The 22,499-nt window shown below is 36.5% G+C and overlaps 1 protein-coding gene across 7 annotated transcripts in view; it reads left to right on the top strand.

Moving 5' to 3' along the window:
• Positions 1-18,223, top strand: part of CACNA2D1 (calcium voltage-gated channel auxiliary subunit alpha2delta 1) — a 498,274-nt gene extending 480,051 nt beyond the window's left edge. For all 7 annotated transcript variants that reach the window (XM_053897405.1, XM_053897403.1, XM_053897402.1 and 4 more), the window contains one exon: positions 14,112-18,223. In XM_053897405.1, the coding sequence (XP_053753380.1) occupies positions 14,112-14,228 (117 nt within the window). In that variant the 3' untranslated portion in view covers positions 14,229-18,223. The remainder of the gene's footprint in view (positions 1-14,111) is intronic.
• Positions 18,224-22,499: the final 4,276 nt, after the last annotated feature.

Below are 22,499 nucleotides of genomic sequence, written 5' to 3'. Positions count from 1 at the left end.
TGAGACCTTTTGACAAGAGCTTTGGGGCAATTTAAGTGGTAAAGAACAAAAGAAAAATAAAGCCACGGTTTATCAAAGCAAGCCAGCCGATAATATGTATCATCGATAAAGTTCATTATTTTATGCAAACTGCAAACCTAATTTATGAAAGCAGATTACTGGGTACGTGAAAAATGAATGTGTAGGTATGTGTATGTAGACAATACACACATGCATTTGTGTAGTTGAACACATACTACCTACTTCATGAGTTAGTGTGGTTACTGTGTTATGGTGCAGTGTAGGAGAACAAACTGTTTGTTAGAGAACTTATTCCTATTAAAAGTCTTACACTGTGTAGTTCCATCTACCTCAATAATTTTAAAAATACATTTTCTTTGAAGCCGCTGTAGGTGACTTAACTATAGAGCAGTTTAAATTAAAAAGTCAGCCATTATTTGGTGCGTGTCTTCACCAGCGATTTGCCTTTTGAACATAATGACTATAATTCAGAAAATATTGAGCTCTTACTATGTGCCATTAGTCACCGTGGTGATTCTGGTTGGGGAAAGAAAGGGCAAGTTACATGCTTCACAAGAGAAAATTGAAAATATTTTAGCCACTAGCATGCATGGTCTTAGAGAGCCTTGGGGCAAAGTCATATGCATATAAGTACAATTTAGGTGTTGTTTCTTTTAATGAGTAATGAAAAAGGAATTCTCTGCTGATATGTTTATTAGGAGTCTTTTGAGAGAAGTCTCTAGAAGAAAATTGAAAAAATTACCAAATTTTAAAAACAAGTACATATAGCATTAGCACTGTATCATTTTTCTACCTGAGTGTGTTAAACTGAAACAAAGTACCCATCTTTAAAAATCAGACTGATTTACTTGCTTATAATGGTAGTGGGATTTTTGGTCTATCTTTAAGGTGGAGAAAATGCTAATGTTTCTCCCACATCTGTGCATTTGTGATTTAGAATGTATCTCTTATCTCATAGAATAATTTCAAGTCTTGGTGTATGTAGTTGTCCATGCAAAACACATGAGAAAAGATGACAGCAAACTGAAGAGGCAGATTTTTTTGTGTGAAATCAACTTGCAGACTTGAGGGACTCCAAATAACTTATCTCACCTACCCCCTCCCTGACTGCAACAGGCATCATCACATACAGGAAACACAACTGAACAAATAAATTTTAAAAACACTAGAAATATAAACATAAAAACAATGGATCAGAAGTAGAGATATTTTTTTTTTCTTTTCGTAACACATTTGTTTTATGTTAACCAGAATTTCTTTGACAAAACATATCCTTACTACATGACTGGGTCTTGTTTGTATACTGATTTTCCATTCCATCACATTAACACATAATTAGCAGCTGGCCAAGAGCCAAGCCTTTACATTACTATTTTATGTTTGCAGTGTTTCTAACTAGGCTGTACCTGTGCTGCTTTATTGACTACCTACTATTCATTTATCAAGTAGTACCATACAACCTGTGTATTAGACCATTCTTCTGGGTGTGAGATATTGGAGATATATTTATACTAAAAAATACTGTTTTAATCTGGAGTTCAAATGTAAGTGAGCATCCTGTTTCTTTATGTGGTTACCCAACCTAAAGGGAAAACTATTAGAACCAAGAGAAGACCAAGTGTGAAGGCCCTGGAACAGTACACACCTTGACCTGTTGCAGAGACAGACAGTGTTATTGGAGCCGAGTGAGTTGTAGGGGTGGGGAGAGGAATACTAGAAGACAGAGAAGCCGCCAAGCTCTGGACTACATAAGGCTTTGTAGGCCGTGCTAAGCCATTTGGGTTTTGTTCTGAGAGGGATAAAATTTTTGACCTATGCTTTTAAGGAGACTGTTTTTGGGTTAAAAAAATTTGTGAAAAAGCAAGAGTAGAAGCCATGAGACACGAGAGGCAGCTTTTGAAGGAGTCTAGGCCAGAAGCGATGGTGACTAAGACATGAGATAGTGAGAAGTGGTAAGTTTGTAGATCTATTTGGAAGCTAAAGTTAAGAGGATGTGCTGGTGGATTACATTTGAAAACGAGGGGCGGGGAGGGATCACAGATGACTTGTCTTTGCCCTGATCCACTTCTCCTAGAAGTATCGTTCAGAAAAAATAGTGTCTTTGGGCAAATTTGGGGCCTTTCTGAGGCATCAGAGAGGAGAGGCGGCAGAGCTCAATCCCTGCAGAGGTCACAAGAGAATTCAGGTCTGAAGATACAAAGTGTGAGTTTTTGCAGTTCTGGTCCAAGATGGTGACATGGGAGTGCCAAACTCACTCTATATCACAGACCCGCTAAACCTGTAACTATAAACAAAGCACTTTCCTCTGGAAAAAAAAAATGGAGAAACGAGGTGAATGACCCATACGTATTGAGTGAATGAGAAAACAACCACATTGAAACAGGTAGGAAGTGCTAAGACACACTATCCCCATAATCCCTACCTCTGGCATAGCAGCGTGTAATCAGGAGGGAATTTTTAACTCTTAGCTCTTCCTTGAGGAATGAAGGGTTTGGTCTGAATACCAAGTAGTGGAATTTTAAGACTTCCATGCAAAGTACAGTGTCCCCAATAACTATCTCTGAAAGTCTAATAGGGGGACAAGACCATAGCAAAGAAACAATTGTCAACAGGCTCCCGAGGACTCACTGTAGCTTTCCTTCCAAGGCTTAGAGAAGATGGACCAAACATCAATGCCCTATGCCCAGTCTTTCTCTGATTTAGCACACATTTAGAGGCTGACTGCAGGCCTCCTTAGAGACAGAGGAAGGCAGTGGGCCATGCCTCCACTTTGACCCTGTGACATACTCCAAGTCACTGGTCTGTCTCCGAAGGAGCTTGTGGATCCATTTAGCATTTGGCTTTTAAGACTGCTGCCCAAAAAACACCTCCCTTTATCACTTGGCCATGGTGGCCAGTAGAGCTGATCTTCTTGGGTATTGGGGGACAGTGGCAAATACACAGTTCTCAACTGTAAATTCCCCCAGGGTTCGGCACAGTGAAGGCCAACTAAAATGTTCTTCTCTTAGTCATACCCTAAAAGGGGTGGGTCTATTTACATACCTCAAAAACTATTGCCTCAGGGTTCTGCCTCCAATCAGCCTACATCCAGGTGCTGAATGAGATCATCCCCAATGGGACACAGACAGTTAAAGGCACACCCCCCACTTATTGGGAGCCACTTCAAGCCTGTGAATCGTGGTGTGTTTTTTCAAATGCACAGAAACCAACACAGAGTCCAGGAAAACGAAGATACAGAAAACAGAAAACTTTTAAAAACAACAAGATGAAACTCCACCAACAGCCCTAAAGGAGTTCAAAATAATGGTCATAAAGATGCTCACCAAAGTCAGGAGGAAAATGCAAAAGCTAAATAAGAACTTCAATAAAGAGAAAATATTAAAAAGTACAAAAAAGTCAAAGAACTGAATGTAATAAATCACAGTAATAACATAAGAGATAAAAATGACATAAATAGATTTAAAAAAGACCCTTTGACAAAATACATCATTTCATGATAAAAACCTTGGTCAGATGGGGTATAGAGGAACATACTTCAACCTAATAAAGGCCATATATGACGAACACACAGCTAACATTATACTCAGTGGAAGAAAATGTGGAGCTTTAACTCTCAGATCAGAGATGAGCACTGCTCTCATTCAACATAGTGTGGAAGCCCTAGCTCGAATTTTAGGTGAGACAAAGAAATAACAGGGGTCCAAATAGGGAAGGAAGAAGTAAAGCTGCCAGTATTGACAGAAAAGATGGTTCTGTATACAGAAAAACCCAAAGACTCCCTCAAAAGACTGTTGGCAGCAATCCATAATTTCAGTAAAGTTGCAGGATACAAAATCAACATACAAGTATCAGTTGCATTTCTATACACTAATAATAAAACATCTGAAAAAGAAATAAACTATCCCATTCACAACAGCATCCAAACCAAAGTATTTAGGAGTAACTTCCAGGAAGTGAAAGAGCTGCACAGTGAAAACTACAAGACTTTGCTGAAAAAAGAACACAAGCATAAATAGATATTAATATTGTAAAATGTCCGTACCACCCAAAGACAGCTATGGATTCAATGTAGCCCCCATCAAAATGCCAACAGCATTCACAGCAATAGAAAAAAATAATTCTAAAATTCATATGGACCCACAAAAGATTCAAAATACCATAATAGTCCTGAGGAAAAAGAAAAAAGCTGCAGGTATCAGATTTCTGGATTTTAGATTATACTATAAACCTATAGTAATCAAAACAGTATAGTACTGGCACAAAAATAGACACATAGGCTAGTGGAATAGAAGAGAGCCCAGAAGGAAACCCTCACATGTATATGGTCAACTAATATTCAGCACAAAAGCCAAGAACACCCCATTGGGAAAGGATAGTCACCAGCAAATGGTCTGGGAAAAGTGAACACATGCAGGGCAATGAAAATGGGCCCCTATCTTATACCACTCACAAAAATTAACTCAGAAAAGATCAAAGACTTTAATATAAGACCTGATACTAAAAACATACTAGAAGACAAAGTAGTAAAGAAGTTCCTTGACATTGGTCCTGTCAATGATTTTTGGATACAATACCAAAAGCACAAAAAAACCAAAGCAGAAATCAACAAATGGGACTATGGCAACTTTGAATGCTTCTCCACAAAGAAACAACCAAATGAAAAGGCAACCTACAGAATGGGGGAAAAAATGCAAGCCATTTATAGGAAAAGGAGTTAATATCCAGAATATTTGAAGAACTCATTAAAGTTTAAAAAAAAAAAAACAATTAAAAAATGGGCAGGAAAACTAAATAGACATGTTTTCAAAGATGACATCAAAATGGCCAACAGCTACATGAAAAGATGTTCAACATTACTAGTCATTAGGGAAAACAAATCAAAACCGCACACTTCAGCTTTAAGGACACACACCTTAAAGTATGTGAAAGTAAATGGATACAAAAATATATTCCACGCAAATGGAAATCAAAAGAAAGCTGGGGTAGCTATACCTGGACACAAAAGACCTCAAGACAAAAACTGTACTAAGAGACATAATCATTATATATTGATAAAGGGTTCAGTCAAAAGTGGATATAACATTTAGAAATATTTATGCACCTGATATAAAGGGGCTTAAAGATAGTATGGCAAATATTAACAGACCTAACAGGAGAAGTAGGCAGCAATATAGTAATAGTAATAATACTAAACAGGAGACTTCAGTCGCCCACTTTCTTCAATGGCTAGATCATCCAGACAGAAAATGAATAAGCAAACACTGGAATTAAATAACCCATTAGATCACATGGATTTAAGTGACACTTACAGAACATTCTATCCAAAAGCAGCATTCTACACTTTGTTCTGAAATGAACATGGAACATCTTCCAGGATAGAACATATGTTAAATCACCAAAAAAGCCTTAATAAATTTGAGAAGATTAAAATCCTAGCAAACATCTTCTCTGGCCACAGTTGTATCAAACTAGATCTCAACAATATAAAGAAAACTGTACAATTCACAAATATGTGGAGATTAAACAATACACCACTCAACAGTCATGGGTCAAAGAAGAAATCCTAAGGGAAATTACACACACACACACACGCACACACACGAGACAAATGAAGATGGAAATACACTGAACCAAAACTATTGGCAAGCAGCAAAGCAGTTCTAAGAGGAAAGTTTATAGTGATAAACACCTATATTAAGAATAGACAAACATCTTAAATAAATTTACACCTCAAGGATTAATAGCAAATGAAGCCTAATGCTAGGAGGTAGGAAATAACAAAAATCATGGCAGAAATAAGTGAAATAGAAACCAAAAAGACAATACAATACATTGCAATTAAGAACTGTTTTTTTTTTTTTGAAAAGAAAAAACTTTAATTAGACTTACCAAGGAAAAGAGGATTAAAATAAAACTAGGAATGAAAAAAAGACATTAAAATTATTATCACAAAATATAGAAGATGATAAGAAACTACTATATAAACAATACATGGCAAAAATTGGGAACTCTAGAAGAAATTGATAAATTCTTAAAAAATATGGAGCCTATCAAGAGTGATTCATGAAGAAATAGAAAATCTGAACATATCCATTACTAGTAAGCAGATCGAATCAGCTATCAAAAACCTCCCAACAATCAGAAGCCAAAGACCAGATGGCTTCACTGGTGAGTTAAATGAAACATTCAAAGAAGAATTAATACCAATCCCTCTCAAACTCTTCCAAAAATATAGCAAGAGGGAACACTTTCAAGCTCATTTGACAAAGCCAGCCTTACCATAATACCAAAGCCAGACAAGAACACTGCAAGAATAAAGTTACAGGCTAGTATCTTTGAAGAACCTAGATGCAAAAATCCTCAAGAAAATGTTAGCAAGCTGAATCCAACAACACTAAACCATATACCATGATTAAGTGGGATGCAAGGACAGTTTCACATTCACAAATGAACCAGTGTGAACCACATTAATAAAGTAAAGGGGAAAAGAAAATCGTATGATCTCAATAAATGCAGACAAAGCACTTGCAAAATTTAACATCCGCCATGATTAAAAACCCTTAACAAAGTTGGTATATAAGATCTGTACTTCAACAAAATAAAGGCTCACAGCTATCATCCACAATGGTAAAATTAGAAGAAGCTAACAGCCAAGTACCAGAAACTAACAGCTTCTCCTCTAATGCCATGAATAAGACAAGGATGCCCATTCTTGCCACTTTCTGTAACGTAGTACTGTAAGTTCTAGGCAGAGCAAATACGCAAGAAAAATAATAGGCATCCAAACTGCAAAAGAAAAAATTATCTCTATTTGCAGATGGTATGATATTGTAAAGAGAAAACCCTAAGAAATCCACTTATTCAAATAAATTTAGTAAAATTGCAAGATTAAAAAAATGTAAAAAATGTCTATTTTATACACTAGCAGAAGTTGTTAAAATAATTTCATTTATAATTTTGCCAAAAAATCAAATACTTAGTAAATTTAACCAAGGGGGTAAACACTAAAAACTATAACATAAAAGAACTTGAAAAATAAAGGGAAAGATACTAGTTCTCATGAATTAGAATATTGTTAAAATGGGGTCGCCTGGGTGGCTCAGTCAGTTGGGCATCTGACTTTGGCTCAGGTCATGATCTCACTGTTGGTGGGTTCAAGCCCCACGTTAGGCTCTGTGCTGACAGCTCAGAGCCTGGACCCTGCTTCAGTTTCTGTGACTCCCTCTCTCTGCCCCTCTCCCACTCATGCTCTGTTTCTGTCTCAAAAATAAATAAATATTTTAAAAAAGAATATTGTTAAAATATGCATACCATACAAAGCAATCTACAGATTCATTGCAATTCCTATCAGAATTTCAATGACATTTTTCACTGAAATACAACAAATGATTCTAACATATGTATGAAACCACAAAACTGTAACAGGCAAAGCAACCTTGAGAAAGAAGAACAAAGCTGGAGACATCACACTTCTTGATATGAAACTATATTATACAAATACATTAATCAAAACAGCATGGTACTGGCACACACAGACACACAGATCAATGTAACAAAACAGCCCGGGAGTAAACCCACGTATGTATGTTCCATTAACTTACGACAAAGGAGCCAAGAATGTATAATGGGAAAGAACAGTCTCTTCATTACATAGTGCTGATGGGGCACCAGGGTAGCTCAGTAGGTTGAGCATCTGACTCCTGATTTCAGCTCAGGTCATTATCCCAGGGTCATGGGAGCCAGCCCTGCATTGGGCATGAAGTCTGCTTTAGATTCTCTCTCGTTCCCCCTCTGCAGTTCTCCCCTGTTCACACTCCCTCTCTCTAAAAATTAAAAAAAAAAAAAAAAAAAAAAAAGTACTGGGAAAACTGAAAGCCCACACACAAAAGAATAAAAATGGACCACTATCTTACACTGTAAACAAAAGTCAACTGAAAATGGATTAACTACTTGAATGTAAGACCTGAAACCATAAAACTCCCAGAAGAAAACCTAGGAAGCAATCTTGTTGACATCGGTTTTGACAACTATTTCTTTTCTTTTTTTTTTTTTAAATTTGATCCCAACAGCAAAGGCAAGAAAAGCAAAAATCAACATGGGACTACATCAAAATTAAAAGTTTCTGCACAGCAAAGGAAACCAATAAACTTGAAAGGCGATACACAAAATGGGAGGAACTGTTTGCAAATTATGTATCTGATAAGCGACCAGTATCCCAAATATATAAAGAAATCAAGTCAGATAATATCAAAGAAATCTGATTAAAGAGTTGACAGAGAATCTGAGTAGAATTTTTCCCAAATTCCTATGAATGGGAAACAGGTCCAAGCACACCTTATTTTACTGTGCTTTGCTTTTATTGCACTTTACAGATACTGCATTTTTTTTTTTTTTAACAAAGTGAAGGTTTGTGGCAACCCTGCCTCAAGCAAATGTATTTGTGCCATTTTTCCAACAGCATTTGCTCACTGGTGTCTTTGTGTCACATACGGTTTTCACAGTGTTTTTGATAGTACCATTCTAATTGTTTGGGGGCACCACAAACCACACCCATTTAAGACAACATACTTAAGAAATGTTATTTGTGTTCAGAAAGCTCTACCGACCAGCCATTTCCCCAGCTCCTTTTCTCTCCTTGGGCTTTGCTATTTCCTGAGACAAAATGATCTTGAAAGGAGGCCACTTAGTAACCCTACACTGGTCACTAAGTGTTCAAGTGAAAGGAAGAGTCACATGTCTCTTACCTTAAAAGGTAGCGAGGAAGCTATGTCAAAGGCCAAAGGCTGAATGCTAGGCCTCTTGTGCAAAACATTTGGTCAAGTCGTGGATGTAAAGGAAAAGTTCTTAAAGGAAATTAAAAGTAAAAGTGCTATTTCAGTGAACACACAAATGGTTAAAAAAAAAAAGGCAAAGTTTTAGGGGTCTGCATAGGAGATCAATCTAACCACAACATTACCTAAGCTGAAGCCAAATCCACATCAAGGCCCTGATTTTCTTCCTTTCTGTGAAAGCTGGGAGAGAGGAGGAAGCAGCCAAAGAAAAGTTTGAAGCTAGCAGAGGTTAGTTCAAGAGATTGAAGTGAAGAAGCCAGCTCCATAACATAACAGTATAAGGTAAAACAGCAAGCTATCCAGAAGATCTAAGTAGGTAATTAATGAAAATGGCTACAGTAAGTGAGAGATTTTCAATGTAGAAGAAATAGCCTTCTATTGAAACAAGATGCCATCTAAATCCTTCATAGCTACAGACTAGAAGTCAACACCTATCTTCAAACGATAGACTGTATCTCTTGTTAGGGGCTAATGAGCTGGTGGCTTGAAGGTGAAGTCACTGCTCATTGACCCTTCTGAAAATCCTAGGGTTCTTAAGAATTAGGCTTGATTTACTTTGCCTGTGTTCTCTATCAATGGACAACAAAGCTTGGATGACAACACATCTGTTTACAACATGGTTTACTGAATATTTGAAGTCCACTGTTGAGACCTATTACTGCGGGGAAAAAAATCCTTTCAAAATGTGACTACTTACTGAGAATGCACCTGGTCACCCAAGAGCTATGACAGAGATGTATAGTGAGATACATGTTGTGTTCATGCCTGCTAACACATCATTCTGCAGCCCATGGATCAAGGAGTAATTTCCACTTGTCCAAGTCTTGTTATTTAGGAAATACACATTTTGTAAGCCTATAGCTGTCACAGATACTCCTCTAATGGATCTGGGCAAACTTTATTGAAAACTTTCTGGAAAGGATTCACCATTCTAGATGTTATGAAGAACATTCACAATTCAAGGGAGAAGCCAAAATATCAACATGAACAAGTTTAGAAGAAGTTGATTTGAACCCTCATAGATGACTTTGAGTGGTTCAAGAATGCCGTAGAGGAAGTAAGTGCAGATGGGGTAGAAACAACAAGAAAACTAGAATTACAAGTGGAGGCTGAAGATGTAATTGGATTGCTGCAATCTCATGATAAAACTTGAATGGATGGAGAAGATGTGGCATATATATACATATACACACACACACATATATATGCATACACACACAATGGAATACCACTTGGAGAACAAAAAGAATGAAATCTTGCCATTTGCAATAACGTGGATGGAATTAGAGCATCTTATGATTAGTGAAATAAGTCAGAGAAACACGGCTATCATATGATTTCACTCAGGTGGAATTTAAGAAACACAACAGATGAACATAGGGGAAGGGGAGAAAAATACGATAAAGACAGGGAGGCAAACCATAAGAGACTCTTAAATACAGAGAAGAAACTGAGTGTTGCTGGAGAGAGGCGGGGGTTGGGGGAATGTGCTAAATGGGTGATGGGCATTAATGAGGGCACTTGTTGGGATGAGCACTGTGTGTTACAAGGAAGTGATGAATCACTGTGTTCTATACCTGAAACCACGACAACACTGTATGGTAAATAACTTGAATTTAAAGAAATTTTTTTAAAAACTTGAATGAATGAAGGTTTAATTCTTATGGATGAACCAAAGTAGTTTCTGGAAATAGAATGTTGTACTCGTGGTGAAGATTCTGTGGCTATTTTTGAAATGACAACAGAGGAGTCGGAATGCTACGTAAACTTAGTTGATCATGCATCAACAGGATTTGAGAGGATTGACTTTAATTTTGAAAGAAGTTCTATTGTGGGCACAATACTACCAAACAGCATCCCAGACTGTAGGGAAATTGTTCTTGAAAGGAAGCATCCATCAATGCAGCAAACTTTTTGTTGTCTTATTTTAAGAAATTGCAATAGCTATTCAGCAACTACCACCCTCATCAGTCAGCAGCCATCATCAATCGTGGCAAGACCCTTGACCGGGGCAGTGGCGGGGGGGGGGGGGGGCAGAATTATGACTCCCTGAAAGCTCAGATGATGATTAGCATTTTTTAGCACCAAAGTATTTTTTAAATTAAGGTATGTACTTTTTTAGACACAGGGCTATTGTACACTTAAGAGACTACACTATAGTATAAACATAACTTTTATATGCACTGGGAAACCAAAAAAATCATTTGAGTAGCTTTATTGAGATATTCACTTTATTCGATATCTACAATTGGAACTGAACCTGCAGTATATCCATCTTATGTCTATACGTGAAAGAGGCTCAGCATCACTTAGGAGATACGTGCAAATCTAAACTTCAATGAGGTATCACCTCACACATGCTAGAATGGCTATTATCAAAAAGACAAGAGATCACCATTATGGCAAGGATGTGGAAAATGGGAATCCTGTGTGAGGGACCACTATGAAAACTGGTATGGAGGTTCCTCAAAAAATTAGAAATACAACTGTATGAATCAGCAACTCTAAGTATTCACTTAGAGTTGAAGAAAACGAAAACACTAATTAGAAAAGACATAGGGACCCCTGGGTGGCTCAGTCGGTTAAGCATCCAACTTCAGCTCAAGTCATGATCTCACAGTTCCTGGGTTTAGACCCACATTGGGCTCTGTGCTGACAGCTTGGAGCCTGCTTCAGATCTGTGTCTCTCTCACTCTCTGCCCCTCCCCCACTTGCACTCTCTCTCAGAAGCAAACATTAAAATTTTTTTTCCAGAAAAAGTCATAAGCCCTCCTATGTTGACTGAGACATTTTTTCAATAGCCAAGATATAGAAACAACCTAAGTGTCCATCAACAGATGAATGGATATAGAAGTGTTATATAGATAGATATATAGGACAGCCAGCCGTTTGTGACAACATGGTTGGACCTTGAGGGCATTATGCTACATGAAACAAGCTAGATAAAGACAAATATTGCATGACATTACTTATATATGGATTCTATTTTTAAAAAATCAAATCATAGGGGCACCTGGGTGGCTCAGTCAGTTGAGCGTCTTGACTTCGGCTCAGGCCATGATCGCATGGTTTATGAGTTCGAACCCCGTGTCGGGCTCGGGGCTGACAGCTTGGAGCCTGGAGCCTGCTTCGGATTCTGTGTGTCTCTCTCTCTGCCCCTCCCGTGCTCATGCTCTCTCTTGCTCTCTCTCTCTCAACAATAAATAAATGTTAAAAATTTTTTTTAATCAAATTCATAGAAACAAAGAGTAGAAAAGTAACTGCCAGTACCTAAGGGGAGATAGGGAGAGTTTGGTAAAAGGGTACAAACTTTCAGCTATACTATGAATACACTCTGAGGATCTAATAAAATGTGATGACTTACAGTTGATAACGCCATGAAATTAAATATTGTCACCAAAGGGGGAAAATGATAAATATGTGGATAATGGAAATGTTATTTAATGGGGGAAGGGGTTATCTTTTCACAATGTCTAGGTATATCAGATCACCTAAATGTACACTTGAAATATCTTACAATTTTATTTGTCCATTTAAACTAAAACTCATACTTTAAAGAAAAAAATGAAAACACAAAAAAGCAAAAATCATTTCCTATTAAAAAGGATAAAAGTAGAAGTTATTAACAGATGTGTGGAATTTAAAGCTATAGGACCAGATTACATTACCTAGGAAGAAAGTGTAAATAAAAAGAACCCCTGGAAAAGTCTGTCACGTAGAGAGCATGAAGAGAGGCATGTTGAGCCAAAGAGAGCAAGATGAACCCCCAACAAGTTTGGGAGAAACCAAAAGCGTTAGGCAAATATACATGAGAAAATACTGCAAGGGGAGAATATTCTACATTGCCAAATGCTCCTGACAAGTCAAGTACAATGAGGGCCAAGAATTGATCATTATTTTATGTTTTGCCTTATATTTAGTTGATTATGAAAAATAAATTTTTCATAATGGATTTTGTTTCTTTTAGACATCTCTTTAACAAACAGAAAAAGCATTCTGCCTGAAAATGCAACTCAAAGAAATTTTATTTATTGGGTGGCAAGTACTGTATTAAACCTTAGTGAGGAAAACAAGCCAAACCAGCTCAGAGTCTCTGTGAAATTATTCTGAACATTTTACTCAGTTCTTTACTCACGTAGCCTATTCTTTTGATTATTGGAAGATGCACCTTGGCATAGTGAAGGCTGTAAGAAAAAAATCCTATCTAATTACTTTCCTAAACATCTTTTTTTTTTAAATTTATTTATTTTGAGAGGAGAAAGAATGCAGGCATGCGGGGGATGGCAGAAAGAATGGGACAAAGAGAATCCCAAGCAAGCTCCATGCTGTGGAGGTGGGTCTCGATCCCACCAACCATGAGATCATGACCTGAGTTGAAATCAAGAGTCAGATGCTTAACTGACTGAACCATACAGGCACCCCTCTCCTAATCATCTTTTATGAAATTCAATAATTAAAGGGAATTAAGGATGTAGAAAAAGTTACAGAATACAGAACCTAGGAATAAAAAATAAAGGATAATTTTTCCAATAGTAGGGAACTTAATGACTTCATGAGCCATCACTAGACCATGGGGCATGCAAATGTCAATTGCTGGTATTTCATGGTTCTGGAAACTAGACAAGCATCTCTTGCTAGCTTAGCTCTTTATTTTGAATATGTTCTTAGAGTGTCCTTTCAGGTGTGGTTCAAATACATTATTATTTTTAATTTTGGTGAAGGTCCCGATGCTACATGTGCAGTATGGTATGTTCACCTTTGAAATTGGATATAAGGGATATGGAAAATAGAGAAGTGTGTTTCTTAAATTGATTTTACCTGTCCCAAACTTTGCCTTATTGAGCCTCATTGCTAAAATCATAATTCTTGGGAATTATAAAATCTGCTAGTAAATTTTATTTTTACTTATGTTCATGAATATATAAGAAGAATATCTGGTACTATGGAAGTTTTTGTTTTGTTTTTTGTCCTTTTTTTTGCAACTAGTTTATTACTCTAAACAGCGTTTTTTGTTAATGTGTTTTCTTTCTTAATCATCAGAATCTGCAACTCAAAATGTAAGGCATTCTTGAAACAGTACTAGAGAAATTGCTTTGTTCAGAACGTTGAACTATAAACTTTAGGGTAATGTAATTTATTTGGATTCAAACTAAAGCACTTTTGTAAGGTGAGTTCAGAAGTGGACTATACGTGGGTGCTCCAAAAGATTCATACTGAGTATTTCCTCAGGATTTTTCTTTTTCCTTTTCTTTCCAACAGGAGGATTATACTGACTGTGGTGGTGTTTCTGGATTGAATCCCTCCCTGTGGTCCATCATTGGCGTCCAGTTTGTACTACTTTGGCTTTTATCTGGCAGCAGACACTGCCAGTTGTGACCTTCTAAAACTAAATCTGCATAATTAAACTCCAGACCCTGCCAAAACATGAGCCCTTGGTCGCATTAAAATAGGGTCAACTGTGGAATCAGCAGAACACTAGCTGGGCCCATACCATGGCATAAATGTAAGGCGCAGACTCATATGACACCCACTGGCTGCATGTCAGGGTATCAGATCCTTGAACTTGTGTGAATGCTGCATCATCTATGTATAACATCAAAGCAAAATTCTATACATGCTCTATTGGAAGATTTGAGAGTTTGTCGTTGCATTGTTGGTGATTACATGTAAAAGGGCTCCCCATACTGTTTATGAATCATACAAATTGTCTTGACCTTGACATGGAATTTTGACCTGCTGCAATTCTCGTTCTTTTACCAAGAAAATCTGTAGAGGAAAAAATGGAGTTATTTTTGCCTTCACGTATTCTTCTGTTAAAAATTATTTCCTGCTTTGAGTAATGGTTATTGAAAAAAACAAAACAAAACAGAGAGATTGGTGTAATCTGTTGAAATAGAAATAATGGCTAATTTTCTACAAAAAAAAATTTGCCATAAATAAAATGCCTTATGAAGAATGGCTTCTCTGCCAAAAATGTAACACAAATGATGACCAATTAAGTTTAGCTGAGAGAATGAATTGGTGTTTGAAAACAATAACTAAGAAACTATTAAACTAAAGGTGCTTGAAGGTGCAATTTGAATATGTTACCTATCTCCTCATAAATGTAAGCCCTTAATAAATGCTTCGATGTAATGTTTCTTTTGTTCACAGTAAAGTTATGTAGTGCTAGCCAGATATTTCAAAAAGCTCTAAGAGAAACTTGTTGGGGGGAGGGGAAAACGTTTTTTCTCGTGATAAATGAACTTTGGTTACCAAGGGTATTTTGCATGATGCTGCTGCTATTTTAACTTTCGGTTTTTGTTTTTCTCTTACTGTAGAGTATAGTCCTTTGAAAAGTTAACTGAGTGACATTATTGTTATGTAAGACTCTGAACCTTGCAGTGGAATGCACTTAAGTCATCTTTACAAATGTCGTTCAATTACTCTGAATATACTGTGCAATGTCAATGCCGAATGATTGGGTTAGGGAAATGGTGAAATGGGAATTAATGGATTTTATACAGACTCGTGCTTTTGCCTGAAAACCTATGTACAGATATTTTAAGTACATAAATCAGATTTGACACATTTATTTTTTGAAGAGTACATATATGTTCTCAATGAAGATTCATACTAGGTTTCCTCTTTGTTCGTTTGAATAGTAGCGCATAAAATCCAAACATTTCTGCTGCTGCTGCTTTTGTCCCTCCATTTTAAGCGGTATGATCACTTGACCAAAATTTCCATGCAGTTTGCTGAGGGTTTTATAACAATCTGAACAAATAGGAAACCTTGAATCTGTATACACATGAATACTTGATTGTGAATAATCAAAATTGTTTTTATACAGCCTCATTGGTGAAAATGATTAGTATAGTAAATCAAATATTTCATTATAGAGTAATATGGTAGATTATTATTTATGCTTTTCAAAATAATTTTCAAGAGTCAACAGTGTTTGAAGAAAGGGTAAAACCAATGAATGTGTAATTCTAGTTAAAGTGAGCAATTCTGCCGAAGGCTAGAAGTGTGCAGATATTTTTTATGGCAAAATGCATTTGTTCTTATTTTGAACATGCCAAATTCTGGTGTGTGTATATGCTGGAAATTTTCTTATACGTCATTTTTAAGTCAAAATCTTATTAACATTATCCAGCATGCTTTAATATGCTCTGCATATCAAAGACATAACCACGTCTTTAGCATAGCTTAAAAGACATTTGTTTTGTTTTTAGCTCTGCATACATTTGTCATTCCCTCTCACCACCAGTATACCCTAGGTACCATTTGTGTATATTTCCTTATTTAAACTATTTTTTATTTATAAATGGGGGGGACGGGAATGGAATCACTTTGCCAGCTATTGTTCTAGGAGTTGACATCAGTTACCATTTCTATCTCATTGTTGTGATTTTGTAGTCTCATTTGTAACTGGTATTGACATTTTAGAAAACACCAAAGTGATTTAAAAAAATACGGAACTTCTCACTCTAGTAACACTATGTTTAAATCATGTTGTTTGTTAATTAAATATTTAAAACTTCTTGTTAACTTTTGCTAGACTATTTTAGGTCATGAAAGTGTTGGGAAGGGGATATCAAAATATCAAATTATGTTAGTTCGTGTGTATATATGATGCACATTAAAACAACTGAATTGCTTCCAGCATACAACAAACTACCTTAAAATTATCCTTCAAATCTATTAAATATTTTTTCATGGCTAATGTCACTGAAATAGTATGTTTTCATCAACTGCATTATTGTTGCCTCCATCACAGTTAACCTTGGCATCTCTTGGCAGGGTCCTATTGATTCCATTTGCCATCAAAATATATTTACGTGCACGAGTCTTGCTATGATCCTTTTTTTTTTTTTCTGTTATAAAACAAACCTATATTATGAGACCCACATACATGGTGATAAATTGGGTAAGAACGTGCTTTCTGACTAAAAATTGTTCTCATGCCTAATACTGGCCTTCATACGTTTAGCATTTTTTCAAAGACAGTAACACTCATTCCATCACACTGTTATATTTAATTTAGGATTTTTCTGTGAGTTCTAATTGTCATCCAGAACTTAAATAGCCTGTTATAAATACTGGTTTTCAAAGACTAACCAATATAAGAGATCAAGAAAAAAAGCTTTTAGACTCTTAGGTTTATTTAATTTTGGCTCTACTCATCCAGTTTCATGTAGTTTGCCATTAAAACAAAATCAAAGTAAGTCTTACGTTGGTGTTGAGTAACAGGAATGATTTTTGCATTAATGGTTTCTTTATATTTTCTTCATTTGAACAACCAGCATTACTGCCAAACACCAATCGTGGTCCATATTTGTAACAGGTTTTTAACATGACATAGTTAGCAAGTTTGATTGAAGAGATTTTTAGGTCCTGGGCCTATAAGATTTTAGTATGATCTTTTTTCATGTTTCTAATGCTTGAGGCGTTACTGCTTAACTTGGAAAAAAAACAAAACAGTGTTGCTGCCATTTGTAAGTTTTCCTATAATATTCCTTTTATTAACTTTAAAACTGGCCTTACTGGGTTCAAATAGGCAGTATCCCTTTTAAGTGACCTTTGCAACCCAAGTGTTACTTGCTTATTTGATGCTCTCTTCTATTTTACATCTCATTTTAACCTTTCTCTCCACCAAAGCTTAAATTCTATGTCTTAATTTAAAACTCTAAACTATTCCATTGATCGTTAGCTGACACTAAGAAATCTAGAGGTAGACAGCTTGACCTTGTGAAACAAAACGGACATTGTGACTTTTTTAAGTGTAGAATAGAATGAGTTCACGTGCCCGCAGCTGAAAATATCTCATCGTTATCTAGAACTTGGTTGTTTTCCCATTAGCCGAATGTTAATATTGCTAATATTCCGTGTACCTTTCTGTAAACAGCAAATCAATACAACATAAGTATCTAGTGTTGAATAAATTCCAGAATTTCAAAGACTCAGATAACGCTTACCAATAGTTTCATCTACCTTACTTCTAGTTCACATAGTTAACTCAAAGAAATTCCACGGAGACTAATGGGATACTGTCTTGTATAGATGCCGGTTGAGTTTACCGCGTGGCCTGACAAAGCTGTCTTTTTTGTTGTGCTGTATGATTGTTGGATCGTGCGTTTAGGATACTTTTATTGAAATGCTCAGTGTGCATCCATGCGAAAGGCCAATTGGCTCTGTGAACAAAAGATCTTTTCTCCCCTTTATTATGTTCTCTTGACACTTTTGTGGAAATTAACTAGCCTGATAAAACACATTTTGTAAAAATTTGTATAATACTGTTATAAAAATATTTATAATCCCAGAAAATGTTGTGTTAAATCTTGTGCAAAAACAGTATATTCAGAATAAAAGTTTATCATTTAAAGTCACCACAGTTTGGATTAATTATATAACATCCAGCTGAAAGAGACACAAGTCTTTGTCCTAAATGTATTTTCATCAAGCCTTCCTGTGGGGAGCATGCAAGATAATGAAAATAAAACTTGGATCAGCAACGTGCTTTTCCTATTACAAACCTCAACTCACAAACAAATGTGCTTGCAAGTCCTTTACCTAGCCGTGACCCTTTTCCTATCGCTTTTGCCATCATCAAGGCCTGTGGGAAGGTAATAGTTCAGACTTTGGGCTTCAATTGTTAAAAAAAAAAAAAAAAAAAAAAAAAGTTTCCTTGGGGGGGAAAACCATTTGAAAGAAACAAAGAATATCTGAGATGTGCCTATGTTTTATGCATATGACTTAAATATTTCTCCTAGCAAACAGCAGCTGAAATAGTGAAGGCTAGTGTAAAGAATTGAAAAGAACAAACATACCCATACACTTCTTTCACATTTATACCAGTTTACCATGTCCCCTCATATGCTCACCTCATAAATTAATGAGCCCAACACTGTGTGGAATCTAGTGTAAACTAAGCCTGCTTTTCTTTCTGGGGACTCTCTTAAGAGAGAAAACTTAGTATGCATGGGAGGAATGCCGTATGTTGAGCACCAACGATGGTCATTACTGGAAAACCTGACCTCTAGTTTCTGATCAAGGCATTTTAACAGGAAAAAGCCTACATGAAAGTGTAAGGTGGATAACATTTGTTTTTTGAACATCTGGCTTTATTTTGTACCAGTTTATCTCCTCAATCAATCCTCTTACTCCCCAGAGACACCCTCATTTCCTCTATCAATCATCTCGAACCCCTCTCCACCTCTTCTCTTGGGACCTTGCTTCATCAATCCTCCTTTCTCTAGCATATTCAGTCTCCCCTTTCTGCAGGCTTCCTTCTTTCTGCTGGCAAACACATTCAGAACGCCTCTATTTAAAACAGACACAAAAATTAAACATCCACTATTACCCCTTACCCCCGATTACTTCCCAGAGTTGTAAACCTAGGATTAAAATATCCCTTTGCACATCCACAGACACATACTGACAGTCTCTTCTGGAAGGTAACTCAACTGACCCTCAGTCGTCAACCTGGCCTCAGAATTTTAGATCTGAAAGGCTCATCTCTGACCTTTAGTTTGGGGCTACCACTGGAAAAATTTAGGTACCAGTACGAGGTCCCAACAAATTCAAGGTATTGGGTATTTCTTAATGCTGAAAGTGTTTATATCTTAAAGTACAGTTATTCATGGAGCATGTATGTCATTTTCTATAAACTAGAATAAATCAACAGTGCTGTCTCTTTAATGTATTTTTTAAATGGACTGTACTTTTTCAGATAAATATATTTAAGAAGGAAATTTATTATTACTGCCATAACTGGAAAACTACTATAATTTGCCAAAATTAGTAGTTAAGGCCACAAGTTCATATCTATTATAATGAAAAGAAATCCATAAAATCACTCAGCACATACCACTGTCAAATGTGCTAGATTTAACATAGAACTTCTTCCACACATTTATTATAGTGATAGACTAGGCAGTTTTTGAATTTCTGCCACTAAGGTTTTAAAGTGTAAACCTAGACTCAAACAGCAGATTATAAATTATACTTAATACATTAAAAAACATTTTTACAAAAAGCATGCTCTTAAAATTTCTAAGTTTGAGATTTTTTTAGGTTCATAGATTTTTTTCAAAATGCTTTACCATAATTATCATAGATTTTGAGTATCTCAGGATCCTAATATATCTTTAAATGTTTATCTAACATTTTCAGTGATATAAGAACAATGTATGTACCTAGAACTGAGTAAGATTGCCAATTTCTTATACCGGGAAGGATTGCGTTTTTCCAGGTAGTCTCTCTAATTGCTTAGTTTAAGAAAAAAGGAACTTGTATGAAATTATGAATAGTTGATGATAACTATTGTAAAAAGCAAAATGGTTAACCAACTAATAATCACTTGTCATTTCTTGTGCTCCGTTCCCTTTATTATTTTTTTTTTTATTTTTTTAAGTTTATTTATTTTGGGAGATAGTGTGCATACGCACATGCATAGAGGAGGCAGGAGGGGAAGAGAGAGAGTGAGAGAAAATCCCAAGGAGATGGCATTATCAGTGCATAGCCCGTCCCAGCTTTCAAACTCTCAAACTGTGAGACCATAACCGGAGCTGAAATCACGAGTTGGTTAATCCATCAGTTGCTAAACAAACTTAGCCACCGAGGTGGCCCCCCAATCCCTTTTTAAATTTCAAAATTATACTGATCTGGGCACCTGGGTGGCCCAATTAAGTGTCTGACTTTGGCTCAGGTCATGATCTCATGGTTTGTGGATTCGAGCCCCACATCAGGCTCTGTGCTGACAGCTCAGAGCCTGGAGCCTGCTTCAGGTTTTGTCTCTCCCGCTGTCTCTGCCCACCCCCTGCTCATGCTCTGTCTCTTTCTCTCAAAAAAAAAAAATTAAAAATTAAAAACACACAAAATTATACTGATCTGTAAAATTCCTATTTCTGGTAACTACTGCCCTAGTCCTTATCTTGAAGGCAGTAGAGACAACTACTGACTGCAATCTGTTGCTTCAATTTGGATTCTGACTTTACCACTTACTAGCTTTGGAACCATGCAGGAATTACATACTGTTTCCAAACCTCAGTTTCCTCATCTATAAACTGGAATAACAGTAACTACATTTTAGGGTTGCCATGATAACTATCATGATATAATATGATATAATGATACAATAATTACCATAAAGCACTTAGTGTAAGGGCCACCATTGAGTGAGCACTCAACAATGCTATCCATTAGTATTATGAATTGTTACCACCATCATCTTCCTGATTTCCATAGTCATCATTCAGTGCTGGAGCTTTTGAGACCCTAATTATCTTTATGATTTGCCATTTAAAACATTACTTGGTTTTTATTCACTGAAGTGTGAGAAATAGAACCATATGCAGATGAAAAAAAAAACTAAAGAAAACAGACCCTTCTCTTGAACTACTGGCTGGGAATATTGAAACCTTAGTAAGCATTTACAATAGCACGAGGTAAGTGCCATGATATAAGAAATACGTGGTACTATGGGAACTGACAGTACGATAACCCGGCGAGAATGAGCTGGCCAGAGAAGCCTACAATGATTTTGAGCTGAGGCAAAGGCAGCTCATCCACAGAGCAAAGTGTGTGAATGCTGACAGGTGCACTCAAGGAACTGGACCCAGCTGAATATGCGATCAGGATGGCTTAAGGGGTGGGCGATGAGTAACCAGAGATGAAGTGGAAGATGAGGCTGTGGAGATATAAAGGGCCAGAGATCAGAATCTTCCCTAGATTATATGCTGGGGGGTGGGATTAGAAAACTGGAAGCTGCTGGCAACTTTTAAGCAGAGAACAGTATGATCAGATTTGCATTTCAGAAAAACCACTCTGGATGAAATGTGGTTTCTTAGAAGAACATCTATCAAAGGAGACCGATCGAGACTATTTTCAAGATGAGAAATTTGTTGATTAGCATGGGAAGCTCAAGTAGATGGAATTTAGAAACATTTAGAAGGAAGTAAAAGAGAGAAGGAAGCGAACCATAAGATAGTCTTAACAATAGAGACCAATATGAAGATTGATGGAGGGACGTGGGTGGGGAATGAATGATGGGTGTTCAGGAAGGCACTTGTTATGATGAGCACTGGGTGTTGGATATAAGTGATGAATCACTAAATTCTACTCCTGAAACCAGTATTACACTATATGTTAACTAACTAGAATTTAAATTAAAAAAATGGAGGGGAAAAAAAAAGAAATATTTAGAAGGGAAAAAGGAAAGAACTTAATGATTCATGTGTTGTTTTACTGAAATAAAGGAGAAAATTTAGAATTTTGTTTCTGAAGTTTAATTGTGGGAAGTTACACAATCCCCCAAGTTTGGGGAACATTGGAGGGGTACTAGGGGCAGGTTTGAGATAGACAGGGCAAGTCCAGAGGAAAAATGAGAGACTGTACTTAAGAATTAAGTTAATATTGTAAGAAATATTGTAAAGGAGCATCTGTACATGCTGACAATGCAAAGAGAATATAGCATCTCTGCCACCCAACAATATACACACCAAGATATTGATTCTCACCCCTGAATCACTTAAAAACTCTTATTGGTGGTTGTCTTGACCTGTTTTGATTGGGTTTAAACACTTTGATAACCCAGAAATGACGCTAGTTCAGAATTTTAGGTGTTTTCACTGTGCAGCCAGAATTACATAACTGGGGGCATGT

The sequence above is a fragment of the Panthera pardus genome, unplaced genomic scaffold (genome assembly GCF_024362965.1).
Source record: "Panthera pardus isolate Hobbes unplaced genomic scaffold, ASM2436296v1 HiC_scaffold_8, whole genome shotgun sequence".
Taxonomy (NCBI): Eukaryota; Metazoa; Chordata; class Mammalia; order Carnivora; family Felidae; genus Panthera; species Panthera pardus.
Note: the sequence above shows the minus strand (reverse complement) of the source record. Positions and strands in the feature narration are given on the sequence as shown.